Source organism: Protopterus annectens, chromosome 16.part0 (assembly GCF_019279795.1).
Source record: "Protopterus annectens isolate FY-2018-M chromosome 16.part0, PAN1.0, whole genome shotgun sequence".
Classification (NCBI taxonomy): domain Eukaryota; kingdom Metazoa; phylum Chordata; order Ceratodontiformes; family Protopteridae; genus Protopterus; species Protopterus annectens.
In genome coordinates, this window is record NC_056750.1 from 435,833,742 (window position 1) to 435,848,741 (window position 15,000).

Consider the following 15,000-nt stretch of genomic DNA (forward strand, 5'->3'; position numbering starts at 1 on the left):
TGCCCATTTTCAAGCAAAACTTGGATCTGTGTATGGGGAAATAAAAAAAAAAAAAATTACCACAGGACTGCCCCCTGTACTACTGATAGACAGATGCATGTCCTGTATGCTTTATCCCATGCATGGGTCCCCTCAAATTTATCTATGTTATGATGCCAGTTATTCTCTTTAGGGGTAATATACAATTCCCATCCATGGGATGGCTAAGGCCAGTCTGTAACCAAACAGAATAGGCTATTTTCCAGCATAAAAAGGGAAACTGGCTAGGATTAAAATGACTCGCAAGGGCAGCTAGCTTAATATTTGCCTATGGACATGACCTGCCCAGCATAAGCCACTATAGGGGAGTCTCACCTGTACCACAACTCCGCAGAGAGTTGGCAGCATAGAGAATTATGACAATTAACTGTTTAATGAGATGCTATTTGGTACAAGGTTTGAGTCTGTTGGCCTTCATTTTCCTGTAGTGTAACATTGTCATTAACACTTAATCAGTCAGTGCTTTGGGAATTTGGGATGGGCTCCTAAGTAGTCTCCTGGACTGCATGCCTAATAACTACCTATGAAATATCAAACAATTGAAAAGGAAAGAAATAGGTGAACAGTGAAGTGTCCCCTCGCCTCTCTATTTATTGCATCCTGTCTTTAGCACAAGCAGCCTTTCTGCCAACGTTTTTCATTGTATCGTTTGACCCATACTTAAGATACATCCAAAATGTTGGCAACTCTTCATCATTCCAGCCTTACATTACTTCCCTCCTAACCAAATTTGGTGACTAAAATCCCAGTCTTTCCTGAAGCAACCACTTACTCTGTATTCCCACCTTAAATTTAAAACTGTGCTATATTGCCACTTTTAAAGAGATTTCTCCAAAGCAGTCTAACCATATAGAAGTGTAACCATGTAAGCAAATATCTGCATCATCCCTATGCCTTCAACTTTAAGGTTCACACCCACCGTGTGTGTGTGTGTGTGTGTGTGTGTGTGTGTGTGTGTGTGTGTGTGTGTGTGTGTGTGTGTGTGTGAGAGAGACATGACTACTTGCATTTCTTCAGTATTATGACGCTTCCCAGCCATCCTTGATATTTCATACTTTTCTTATCTGATCTCTCCCAGTCAAGCAAACTATCACACACTTCAGTTTAGTTAATAGAAGCCTTTTTGCATACATAAATGAATGTGCTTAACCAAATGAGAAGGCAGTGGTGGCACCATTATACAAATATCTCTTCCTTCTTCCATCACCACCTAGCCTACAAACGCTGGGTCTGTCCTGACAATCTTCCCAATACCTTTTTAAATGCAGGATATGCATTTAATACTTAAATGCACATCTTCTGAAATTGGCAATGGGAACTATTCATTCCACAATCACCCTATCCCAATTGCAACAGACTTAAATGCTCCTATTGGCCCTGATAGCAGACTCTGTCCACTGTGTTGCTCGGGCAACAATGCTTAAGTGACTTGCCCATATTTGCGTAGTAGGGAAAAGATTGAGGCTTGTGCCTTGTAGCACAAAGGGATGGAGCCCTTACTGCAACTGAAGTGACCTGGATTCATTTAGCTGCTCTGGCACTGGAAGTGGTTTGGCTGGGAGGGGGAAGAGTTGAGTGATGGTAGCCTACTCCCTTTTCCTGAGAGATGGGGGGGGGGGGTCCGTCACTCTTGGTTATATGATGATCTAGGCAGAGACTGGAATAGTACTGCACATGCAAGGGGAGGAGCAGAGATGCTTGGAGGCAACGCTGTTTGTGAAAGTGAGGAAACTGCAACCATAGATCCATTGCACAACACTCCTTGGCACCGAGATATGTGTGTGTGTGTGTGTGTGTGTGTGTGTGTGTGTGTGTGTGTGTGTGTGTGTGTGTGTGCACATTTTAGAATAGAGTTGAGGATAGAAAAATGCAAATAGCAACAGATGTCATGACCCTCCTGGTCCATCCTTGCCCAGGTGAAGGGGAAGTGAATAGGCTAACTGAGCAGGGTGGGGCTGATGGCCAACAATGTGGGGAGGGTGCATTGCTTTGCCAGAGATGGTCTGCACCTGTCTCCTATAGGCTTTGGGATACTGGCAAAGGCATTTGCCGCCCCTATTGTGCCTCTTTTAGGCGGTGTCAAAATAACCAGCCTCTCAACATAACAAAATCCTCTCTAGATAAACTCAAGGTACTGCTGCTTAATGTCCGGAGTCTAAACAAGAAACTGCACTCCCTGGAAGCAATCCTCACTTTCAAAGATGCTGACTTCTGTGCAGTCAGAGACCTAGTTCAATGGAGCAGAAAGCACTCTGGCCATGCGGAGCTACAATGCCTTCCATATGTTCAGACCACAAATTGAGTATGAAAGAACCAAAGTAGGTGGTGTGCCCTTCCTCATTAAGGATAAGTACACCTTGAGACTGGTCAAACATTGAGTCTTCACTCCAGCTACTCCATTTCCAGTTAACTATAGGCAAAACCACCTACCACTTCATAGTGAGGTATAGATCCCCCACTATGAAACAGGAGAAGCATACCACATAGGTTTTGGGCTGTATGGCAAGTAACTCCAGCTTTCTCCTAGGTGAGTTTAATTATCCTACCATCGACTGGGAAAAGTACGGAACCACAAACATGCTGGCTCAGATATTCTTAGGCTTTGTCAGTGCAAGTGCTGTGAAACAGCTAGTCAGCATACCTGCAGCAGGCTCCAATGTCCTGGGCATAGTACTCCCCAGTATGGGAGAGCATTGCACCCCCCACTCCCTATTATGTCCTTCATGTTAAGATTGGACCATACATCATTCTTTTATGTAATTAAGACCAGATACCCCATCGAGCTGAAAAATGCTTAAGAATTTTTCAGTGACAAAATTACCTCCTAAGTGATGGTATAAGAAGTTTCAAAGCCTCCTCAAATGCAGATTACACCTCTGCACAGGAGTCAAGTGTTTCACCAATGCCCTGTATCTAAACTTAAGCAACTGTTTAGAACTTGCTATACCTGACCAAATTAAAACCATGTCTTGCTGAAAAAACAAGTCACCCTGGTGGACTCCTAGTATAAACTGGTTATACAACATAGTATAAACGGGTTATAAAACAAGAGAAAAACTAATGCCCAAGAGCAAGAGGGAACTGGCTCAGCAGAGGAAGAAATCCCTCTAGCTTAAACAATTAGACATCTTGTCAAGTCCTCCAAAGCTAATTACAAAGCAAGAAGTCTCCCTAGCCAAGGATAATCATAAGACCTTCTTTAACTCATTACAGCCAAGTGATGCCTCCAGGCGTTTCTGCAGTTACCTCCTAATGCTCCTCTAGGCATCAAATATTACTTATTTATATTTGCATTAATAATTCCAAAACCATGCTATGTACAAGATATCAGAAATTGTATCTTGAAGCATACATGATGGCAAACACAATTGTATTAATTTTGACCTCTGTCCATGAGTATTTGTTAGAACTGTAAGATAAATTCATTTTTAAAGGCTTAAGCCACACCCACTGGGAGTTAAAGGTACACACTCAAAAGAGCTGTACTGGTGGGAATGATTTAACTATATCCAAAATCTAAGAGAATACCCAGCTATGCATTAAAATGGTTGTGAATGGCACCACCCATACTCAACCAGAGGTAATAGCCAACCTGCGAGCTGACAGATTTGGAGCAAACTTCATTCCCCTATCCCTTCCAGCCCCCCCCCTCCCCAAGTATACCTGCCAATATTCCTCAGCCTGTTATTTCAAGAGTACAGGTCATCCTGGCACTGTCCAAGGCCAAACACTGTCAGTGAGAACAGACAACATCCCAGGTTACCTTTTTAAACAACTTAAAACATGACCTGGCAGACCCACTTGGATCCTTGTTTAATCACGACCTGTGAACTGGCTATGTTCCGGTGGAATGGAGGACAGCAACAGTAATCCCTCTGCACAAAGGGGACCATCAACCTACCCTGGGAATTACAGGGCCTATAAGCTTGATTAGCATTATCTCAAGGCCATAGAATCCTGATGGATCCTTCTTAACAAGGGCATAGGTAATCTCCAAACTCTGGACCAAACCCAGTGTGGATTCATTAAAGGTAGTTCATAGCTGTTAAACAGGGTTGGCTTCAAGAAAGTCACCAACACCCTGGATGAGGAGAAAGATGAAGAATACTATCTATCTTGATCTAGCTAAGACATTTGACACAATCCCCCACTTTAGGTATTGTAGAGAAACTCTCCCAGTTGAGATTTAACCCATACATTACCAGATGGGTAGCCAACTGGCTTACCGACAGGACACACACTTTAACATAATGTTAGTGTGTGACCTCACCTCTAGCAAAAGACCAGTCACTTGTGACATGCCACATGGTTCTGTGCTGGACTACTTACTGTTTGGAATTTTATTTCTCATATGTCCAGGCAAACTATGTTCGCTGACTATTGCAAATTGGGAGCAATCATTGAGTCCCCCAACAATGACGACTATATACTGCAGACAAATGATTGATGTCAAAGTCATGGATTACAGCTAGATACAAAAAAATGCATTATTCCCTTCAACAAGGATGTCTGCTTTTCCAAGTACATTTTAGACCACACCCCTCCCCCAATTGTAGACCCAGTGGTACGTGATCTGGGTATTCTGGTTGATAGCAGTGTGAACTTTGGCCACTATATATCCACAGTAGTAAGAAAATCTTAGGTTGCACATCTTGTAATGAAAGGCATCACATTTAGATTTATACTTAACCCTCATCAGACCAATAATTGAATACAACACTCCCTTTTGCATGTACCTCACTAGACACCTGCAACAATTGGAGAGACCATGGAGGTTTCTTGCCAAGAAATTAGAGTATACAAAACCTGTCTTGTGCTGAACTGGACTGAAACCCCTATCCCTGTGCTCTGTCAAGTTGGTAAGGGGTGACCTGTGCCTGGCTGGATTACAGGGCAGTCTGTGATCTGACCCTGATGGAAATGCTGCATATGCATAAATCAAACTAAAAGAAGCTCACTCACTCCTAGTATCTTAAACTAGCCTCTGACTTGGAACAGGATGTTCTTCATCTCACATTGCTGCAGTCCTAACACTTGGGTAGTCCGCTGTCCCAGTCGGCCCGAATACCAAAGTATAAGGCTGACGTCGGTCAAGGCGCATTAGTCTGACGTCAGGACGTCAGGGTACAAATGCGCATGACCGACGTCATATCCTCAGTCTTTTTTGCCGCATGGTCCGATGCAGAAGCAGTTTTGCGAGTGCAGGTTGGCGTTCTGAAATTTTCTGAAGTCGGGAGTTTCAGACCGAATCAAAGTTGGCTAAGTACCCCGTTGGGGAATATTTTGGTTTTTTCTTGCCTCAGTATTTAACCGGATGTCAGAAAAAGTGAATAACTGTATTTCTTGTGGGAAACAGATACCTCATAGGGATTACCATACCCTGTGTATACCTTGCTTAGGGCCTGAGCACGACGTTGTTGGATGTCGCTCTTGTGCTAGATTTAACAAACGCACTATAAAGAGAAGATTAGACTGTGCCAGGTTAGTTTTTGGGAAGCGTTGTAATTATAAAATGCCGTCGGATGCTCCGACGCCCGCTTCGTCTAAAAAGCGCAAGGACAAAGTAGCAAAGCCTAGGTTGGAAGAACCGTCTGTCCCGGACGTCGGTTCTTTAGAGGGCTCGGTGGAGCCGGAGGTTCTGCCAGAAGTTTCTTTGGAGTCTCAGGGGGAGACTTTACTGTTACAAGATGTGTCCTCTCAGGAGGTAGGTCAGGCTGAAGGGGCTTCTCAGGTAGCTGTTCTCCCCTCCCTACCTAAGGTGCTTAGGCCCTCCCCTTCTGTTTCCAAGGCTTCTTCGAGAGGCAGGCCAGGTTTAACTTCAGTGGGTGTCTCTCCTAGTTCTTCAGGGTCTCTGCCTAAGAAACATATGCTTAAAATGGCAGAAGATTTGATTACTATGATTAGAGGTTCTATGCCCCCTCCTGATAAGAGGCCTAGGGTGGAACCTGAACTTGAGAGTTTTGAGCAGTGTTCGGAGGCTTCTGAGTCTTCGGCTGAAGACTTACAGGAGTTTCCTCCTTATTCTGATTCTGATGTAGATGATTCTACTCCTTCGGCTTCTCCTCCTGAGGATTTTTCTTTTTCAGAGACTCTTCATTCCATGAGGGAGCATTTTAAATGGGAAGGTCAAGATTTCTCTGATTCCAGGAAAAGGCTTAGGGAATTTTTGTTTCTACCCCAGCATAGGCCTTTAGCTATACCTCCTGTTCTGGATGTGGTGGAAGATGTTTTTGCAGAGGCTTCGCTGAACCCTGATCCTTTGCCCGCCGCCCGAGTTAAACTGGATAGGTATTATAGGGTGCCTGAAGCTCATAAGTATCCTTTTAAGAGTCCTAGGGCAGACCCAGAAACTGTTTCTCAGGGGCCTAAAGGTGTTAAGGCTTCTGTTGTTAAAAATCCTGTTCCTCCTGATAAAGAGGCAAGGGCTTTGGATAGATGGGGAAAGAAGGTGTATACTTCTTCCACTTTAGCCATGAGGGCTTTGAATTGCCAGTTCCACATGTTAAAATACCAAAATTATCTCCTTTCACAATTGAAGTCTAAGGTGGATGCTCTGGCGGAAGGTATTGAGTGTAAAGAGTTGCAGGATTTAGTTCATGTTTCTGAACAGGTGGGTAAGCATTCTTTGCAATGTGGTTTTGATGCTGTACAGGCCTCTTCGAGGGTGGCTGCCACTGGTTCTGTTCTTTGCAGGCACGCCTGGCTGAGGGATCAGAATTTGGCTGAGCATGTTAAGACAAGGATTTTAGATGCTCCGTTACAATCTGATGTGTTGTTTGGTTCGCCTGTGGAAGCAGTTTTAAAGAAAATGGAGGACAAGGCTAAGTCTATGCAGACTGTTAAAGATTTTTGCAGGTTCAGCCTCCGAAGTTTAGTAGAAATTGGTCTACTAAGGGGTGGACATATCCTTCTTATGATTCCCAGTCTAGGGGTAGGTCTAGACGTGGTAGGGGCAGAGCTCAAGGTTCTTTTAGGCCTAGAACAGGGAGTTTACCTGCTCAGTCTTCTGGTGAGGGCAGGGGTCAGTCCTTTCGTAAACAGGCCCAATGACCTGCCTTTTCAGCTGCCAGAGCCTTCTTGTCTGGCAGCACCTTTGGGAGGAAGGCTGGCACTTTTCAAAGAAAATTGGAGTTTAATTACCCAAGACAGATGGGTATTGGATATCATTCACCACGGTTACAGGTTTTATTTCCATACCTTGCCTCCTTTCAAAGGCATGCCAGACATTCCTCCTCTACAAAGAAAAGAGGCTCACAAGCAAATTTCTCTGTTACTCCAAATAGGGGCCATTCAGCCGGTTCCTGTGCCAGAAAGGGGCCTAGGATTTTATTCTCGCCTGTTCCTAGTACCAAAAAAGGGGAACACGTGGAGACCATTTTTGGATTTATCTATCCTCAACACTTATCTGGACATTCCCAAGTTCAAAATGTTGACGTTACAACAGCTTTTACCTCTGCTGGGAAAAGATCACTGGATGGTAACTTTTTAGATCTCAAGGAGGCTTACCTTCATGTGCCTATCAGACTAAGTTGCAGGAAGTATCTGCGTTTTCGAGCTGGGAATTCCCATTATCAGTTCTCTGCATTGCCCTTTGGCTTATCTACTGCCCAGAGTATTCACAAAAGTTCTGGCTCCAGTGATAGCTTACTTCAGGCTAAAAGGAATACAAATCTATCCTTACTTGGACGACTGCCTGATTCTGGCTCAAGAAAAGGAAGACCTTTTTCAGCATTTGGAATATGTGATAGCAGTGCTAAGATGCCTGGGGTATTCTGTGAACGAAATAAAGTCCAGTCTAGTACCCTCTCAAGACATGTGCTTTCTGGGTGTGAGACTGAATACAGCAACCCAGATGGCCTTTTTAACCCCGGACAAACAAAAGAATCTTTCCTTTACTTCCATCAACTATCTCTTCAGTCCGGGCTGACTGCAAGGACAGTCCTTCAAGCCTTAGGGTTCATGGCATCTTGTATTCTGGTGCTTCCCAATGCCAAACTGCATATGAGGAAGCTGCAATGGTATCTCAAAAATGTATGGACACAGCACTGCCAGGATTTGGACACTGTCATTCAAATAATACCTTGCATTCAAAAGGAATTTTTGTGGTGGGCTCAGGAATGTCACCTAAACAAGGGACTCTCTGTGACCCGGCCAGAGGCGAGTCAGATTCTAACGACAGATGCCTCAGACATAGCTTGGGGAGCTCATCTGAATGGAAAGTGGATACAAGACAAGTGGCCTGCCAGACTACAGCATCTACATATCAACATGAAGGAAATGTTAGCAGTCCAGTTTGCATTAATGGCTTTCAAGGAGTTACTTCTTCCAGGGCAGGTGTTGATTCTAACAGACAACACAACTGTCATGTGGTACATCAACAAACAAGGGGGAACACATTCTTATCCTCTATGCAGGCAAGCAATGATTTTGTGGGAGACTGCGCTCAGCTTGCAACTAAATCTTCAGGCAAGGTTTCTGCCGGGAGCACAGAACTCCTTAGCAGATGTCTTAAGCAGGCAAATCATGGATCCCCACGAGTGGAAACTGGATCTTCATGTATTTCGAAAATTGACAGTGTCATGGGGAACTCCAGACATAGATCTGTTCGCTTCTCCACTAAACCACCAGCTGCCAAAGTTTTGCACGAAAAGGTTTCATCACACAGCTTGGAAAGTGGATGCTCTTTCTTTCAGTTGGAAAAATCTTCATGTGTATGCCTTTCCACCTCTGCCTCTCCTCCCAAAGGTACTCCTAAAGGTCAGACAAGACAAGCCAAGGATGATTTTAATAGCTCCAGATTGGCCTCGGCAACACTGGTACCCATTACTGAGGAGTCTGGTAAGGAAGCCTCCATGGCCTTTACCTTTGATTCCACACCTATTGTCTCAGAAGGACGGTGATCTACTCAATGTCAAGCTTCACTCTCTTCATCTAACAGCCTGGCATATTCTGTTTTGAACCACAGCAGGTCTCAACTTCCTCAACAAGTTTTGAATGTGATTATGGAAGCCAGAAGACCTAGTACAAGGAAAGTGTATGCAGAAAAATGGAAGAGATTTTTATTTTGGAGTGCAGCAAAGGATTTGGAGGTTTCTGAGCCTAATTTGAGTGTGGCTCTTCAATATCTTACTGAGTTATTGGACAAAGGTTTGTCTTTCTCTTCCATTAAGATTCATGCTGCAGCAATTTCAGCTCACTATGATTGTGACCCACCATTGTTTTCTCATCCTTTGTTCAAGCAATTTCTTAGAGGGGCAAAGAATATAAGACCCCCACGTAGAGCTCCTACTCCTGCTTGGGACCTCAATTTTGTGTTGGAGAAACTTACTCTACAACCTTTTGAGCCTGCGGCTACTGCTGAATTGAAATACTTGTCATAGAAGACTGCTTTTTTGTTGGCCATTACTTCTGCAAGAAGGGTTTCTGAATTGCAGGCCCTTATGGCGGTTGAGCCTTTTTTGATTTTCCATAAGGATAGGGTATCATTACGTACTAATCCTTCCTTTATGCCTAAGGTGGTCTCTAGTGTGGCTTTAAACCAAACTATTCATTTGCCTACTTTTTATGCAAATACCAAAATAAGGGGGAAAAGATTTTGTACACTTTAGATGTACACAGGCAGTTGCGTTATTATTTAAGCAGGACTAAGGATTTTAGGCAGTCTCAGCAGTTGTTTGTCTCTTTTGCTTTGAGTTCTCAGGGCAAGCCTGTGTCAAAACAAACTATTTCTAAGTGGATTGGGTTTTGCATTGCATTTTGTTATTCCCATCATGGCAAGGAGATTCCAGCTGGGATTAGGCCTCATTCCACTAGGGCTACTGCCACTTCAACAGCATTTCTAAGGGGGGTGGCAACTAAGGATATTTTGGAGGCAGCTACTTGGAGTTCAGTGCATACTTTGTCTAAGCATTACCACCTTCCTCTCTACTCTAAATCTAGGGCTGGTTTTGCCACGGCTATTTTGCAGGGCATGTTGACAGCTCCTGCTTCTTTATGATTTGCCAACCTCCCTTACCTCTGCTTTGGGATTCTACCCAAGTGTTAGGACTGCAGCAATGTGAGATGAAGAACATAGTACAGTTTTGTACCTACCATAAATGTAGATGTTCGAAGATCCACATTGCTGCAGTCCAATTTACCCTCCCTCCTTCCCCTCTGTGTTTAGGGGTGGTTGTGTGGGTGGGGTTGTACTTTTGTAAATTTGTATATATTGTACATATATTTGGTACAGGAGTGTTTGGTGTTTTTTGGTTTTGGCCTTATCTTTTTAGGGTCTTCTGACATCTGGGGCAAGAAAAGACTGAGGATATGACGTCGGTCATGCGCATTTGTACCCTGACGTCCTGACGTCAGACTAATGCGCCTTGACCGACGTCAGCCTTATACTTTGGTATTCGGGCCGACTGGGACAGCGGACTACCCAAGTGTTAGGACTGCAGCAATGTGGATCTTCGAACATCTACATTTATGGTAGGTACAAAACTGTACTTTCTGTTGAAGAGATGCATCTGGCAGAGACTGCCACTTCTGTGGAACAAGCTTCCAAGTTGCTTGACACAGAACCCCTTCCCTCCCTGACCCTCTTCAGGTGCAACCTAGATCAGTGGATGGGTGACCACAAATTACCTCCTAGGGTAGTGCCCATGTCCCTCCTGGACAGAAGAAATCAACTCCCATAGACCCTTGACCTCTAACTTCACTCATCTAACCACCAACAATTGGGGCAGCTATGGATAAATATGGCTAGGCTTGTAAGGCCTCGAGGGCTGTTTGTCAAGTAACCTCCCGTGAACCTATGAGATGTTTGTCAACATTTAGATGGAGGAATGTTTAAGAGCTTAAGGGCCTGTTGAAATTGAAAATGCAGCAAAATAGTCTGGAGTCTTTAGGACAGTACAAGATAATTTCTGGGAGATATGAAGAGGTTGCTCTGAACAGCAAAAAAAAAAAAGGGGGGGGTTAAATTTAACAAATTTTGAGTTTGTGATCTTTCCTATTAAGATCTTTTCAGAAGAGCAGTGAAAATTGATGGGGACTGTTCAGTTTAAATAGCAGCATGAACTGCAGGTCATATAGGCAAACTGTACAGCTGTGTATTTGTAATAGCTGACAGATTTATTGAAACAAGCCGACCAAGCACTACTGTGAGATTGTTTGTTTTCTTTATAACCTAGATGGATTGCTGTCCGATGCTCTTCACTTCCTCAGCTGACTCGGATTACAAAATGTCCACCCTTAAAACCACTTTTATAGTGTCAAAAGTTTGTCCTTGACGAAAACATTCTTTTCCTGTGCTGAAGCTGCCTTTAGCTGCATCTTTATCTCAATCCAGAGAGAACCAGTTCTTAGAAATGCCCTTGTTGGGATCGTCTGTAACATTTTCTGCTGTGTTAACCCTTTTCCTTTTCACTTGGATCTCTTTGTACATTCAGCTGTTCTGGATACTTCAAGCCTCTATGGTTAATGCCATTTGTTACAAAGACATTCAGAAGTGTAACAACTTTGTTCCACACAAGTACATTCTGTTAAGCCAATGCGTATTTTCACATACTTTTCTAAAAATATCACGATTACCAAACCTCTGTTATTGTGAAGGAAGGGCAGTTCTACCAAATTTTATATATAACATAACTTCTATCAAATACATGTCATTACTTTTGAAGGAAACCATTCATATAATTCTATCAGGGACAGTAGGCAGCTACAGGAGTAGGGGGAAATGCATAATAGGGAGGGTTGGTATGGTGAACGTCTGTACCTCCCAGATACAAGGTACAGGGTTTGATTTTCAGCAGTGGTTATTGGTTATGCCTGTAATAGAATGCAGCCTGATAAATTATCTATGACCCTTTAAGGAGGAATAGGAGTAAAATAAAAATAAATTTAAAGACCGACTTGAGCTAGCTAACTTTTCCTTCCAGCAAGTAAATGCAACACAGCTGCAGTGGGTAACTTGTTTCCCAGAGTACAATGAGGTATATTAACACAGTACCCAAGGGTTTGTATTGCCATTATGGTTATTTTTGTAGTGATTCAAGCAGGGAACAAATCTAAAACGTTTGAGAAGTTTAATTGGCTGCATATTGGGTTTCAATACGTTGTCAGGATTGCTTTTCGTGAAATTGAAAATGTTAATGCAGTATTGCAAGACTTGGCCTTTATCATCTGAGCTGCAGAATGGTTAATACTGATGTATTAAGTGATGCTTTTGAGCTGACAGTACCCTAACAGGCATCATCCCAATCTGGTTTGTTGGGTAACAATTTCCTGCATTTCTAATTTTTGTTTTATCCCTTTTTCAGGTTTCTGGTGGTTAAAAGTATTGCACTATTTTTTTGTTATTACAACACTAAAGGTTTATTGACATTTACTTAAAGTTCTTCTGTTTCCATTTCAACTGTTCTATAGTAGTGGGAGTTCTTTTGGCTACACTAGGTTTGGTAGTGCTGGCTTTTGGATGACTTTGTATGGTGTCATCACTTTATCAGTTGCCTCTAGGTTTTGGCCGAAAATGTGTTTAGTGTGTTATCTTTAACCTGTTGATAAACTATGCATACATCGGTATATAAATGACTCTAGTCTTCAGTCTGGGTTAGTCTGTGAACTTTATATTTTTTGGTACAATTAAGTTATAAAACTTTCACTTGGTTGTCCTTGTAACAAAATGTTTCCATCCTTTTTGGTGGTATTGGATTCATGGCTGGAATGAATAGCCAAGTTTTGCTGTTAGAAAATGTTTTTTTTTTTTTTTATAGACATACAAATAAATGGGCTTCTAATTCTAGCCCCATCTCTGGAATTAAGGCCGTAGCTAGCTAGATTGGTGAATGGATGGGGCGGGTCAATATGGGAGGGTAAAATGTTACTGCAGCACAGTGAAAAAACACAAACTGGTATTAAATATTTATGATGAATCGTGGCTTTATTAAATGGAAAATATTTTCATCACAGCTCTTTTATTTTTGCTCTCTTCTCTTCACAGATTTGGTTCAAGGATGTATGAAATGTCAGCGTCTTATGAATCCAGGTGCATGAAGTCTCCAAATGCTCCTTCTCCTCCAGTAAAACATTCATCAGGTTTGAAGAGTCAATCCAGGAGTAATAGCTGTACACCAGTAACTTGCAGCAGCCCTTTGGAAACCGTGAGCAGAAACGTGTGCTATTGTCCTGACTGTGATGCTTTGCCTTTCACTCCAGAAAGTAATAGAAACCAGTCTTTTGGCTGTAGTTCCTATTCCCCTTCAGCATCAACCAGTGGCACCCCTAATGTTAAAAGTCCATATACAAATGTTGTTACTTCAACTATGGTTGGATGTATTTCGGACTCCCCTAGTAGAGCAATCTGCAGGAGGGCTATTGCTTCAAGTTCAAGTCCTGTTTCAGGATGTGCTACTAAAGTGGTTGTTCCAATAAAGAAGAGAAGAATGTCAGAAAATGTTGATCTTTCCCACCAGCATGACTTAAATGATGTGTTCTCTCAACAAACAGTTAATTATGAAACGAAAGTAAAATCTGCTACGGAGATCAGTCCTAGAATGAAATCTAGCACCACAAATGGAAGAAACTCTTCACCAGGGTCTGGACAAAAAGTGCCTAAAAGTAAGATCCCTCAGGCTTGCAAGAAAAGGATTACATCTCCTCACACTAACAAAAACAAATCTGAAATGCAGTCTTCGTCTGTTACAGGTTGTGGTGATAAGCTGGGAAAAGAGGGAGTGTGTCAGAGTCACTGTGCTTCTTGGGCACTTCAAGTAGCCCACGGAAATGGATTTCCTCCAACTATGAGAAATGGTGGAACTTTAGAAATGTGCCAGTTTAATGGTTGTTTCCATAGACCACGTACAGGGAGATTGTCATCAGACTCTGCAGCATCCTGTCCTGTTTCCTTTGTGGATATGGAATTGGAACCTTGGGACAGCAAAGGAATACAAAGTCCAGTAATTGCAGGCATCATGTTGGAAGATGATACAAAATCTGGGGAAGGTACAACCCTGGCTGTAGCAGTTAGAGTGAGACCATTTAACCAAAGGTAATTTTATGCAGAGGCATTGAGCTATATGAGTAATAGCATGCATCTGGGGTTAGTGATATGGAGAATATGGTCTATTTCCACTGTTTTTGAGTGCTTTTTAAAGGATGTAACTTTAGTTTCAGATTATGCTACGTTTTTCTGTTCAGATTGAAGTAACATGGGGGCATAAATTATGATGACTGACTTGAGCACGCTTTAAATTTTTTCATGTTTCCTTGGCTATACCTACTATAGACCATACAGAGTATGCTTGTAACAAGCATATTTTTATTAGCTGGGTACACAAGTACATTATTGCGTTAATTACAACTTTGACAGAAAGTAGTTAAAATCTGCAAATGTATTTCACGAAGCTGACTGGTAAATGGCATTTGACTTCAGCTTGTGGTAGTGGAATTTTTTTTTTTTTATAACAGGCAGTTCTGTTTATTCTTGCTTGAGTTGCAAACCTACCTGCGATGTAAGTTTCTGCACTACACATGCATTTTATTGTTACAAAGCTGTAGATTACCTGCAAATTTGCTCCTTATTGACATTTTCTTGATTCAGTTTTAAAAGATGATAGATAAAATCCTTGCAGTCCTGGATGATAACTTTGATATCTTTCTGCCTCAATCTGTTCCTTGTCACACTAATTGCGCCCACAATGCAAACAAGCATTGTTAATCACATTTAACTTTGTAACATTGAAGTAGCTACACAACACTGTGTTTAACTGCAACAGTCTTTGCCAGCCATGCAGAGTTTTACAGGCAATTCAAACAGTACTAAATTAAATTTACATCTTCCAAATTTATGTAGCTTCCCCTCCCTTTCTGCTAGTCCACAAGTGAAATCAACCAGCATAATGTGAACGTGTCATGTGGATTTTTTTTTTTTTTTTTGGTGGGGGGTGTGCTTTTTTTTTTTTTTTTTTTTTTTTTTTTTTT

The 15,000-nt window shown here is 42.3% G+C and overlaps 1 protein-coding gene across 1 annotated transcript in view; it reads left to right on the top strand.

Annotated features, from left to right (window-relative positions):
- Positions 1-15,000, top strand: part of LOC122790606 (kinesin-like protein KIF14) — a 1,004,205-nt gene that overhangs the window by 71,743 nt on the left and 917,462 nt on the right. The window contains exon 2 of the mRNA XM_044058133.1: positions 13,022-14,068. Within this exon, the coding sequence (XP_043914068.1) occupies positions 13,022-14,068 (1,047 nt within the window). The remainder of the gene's footprint in view (positions 1-13,021; positions 14,069-15,000) is intronic.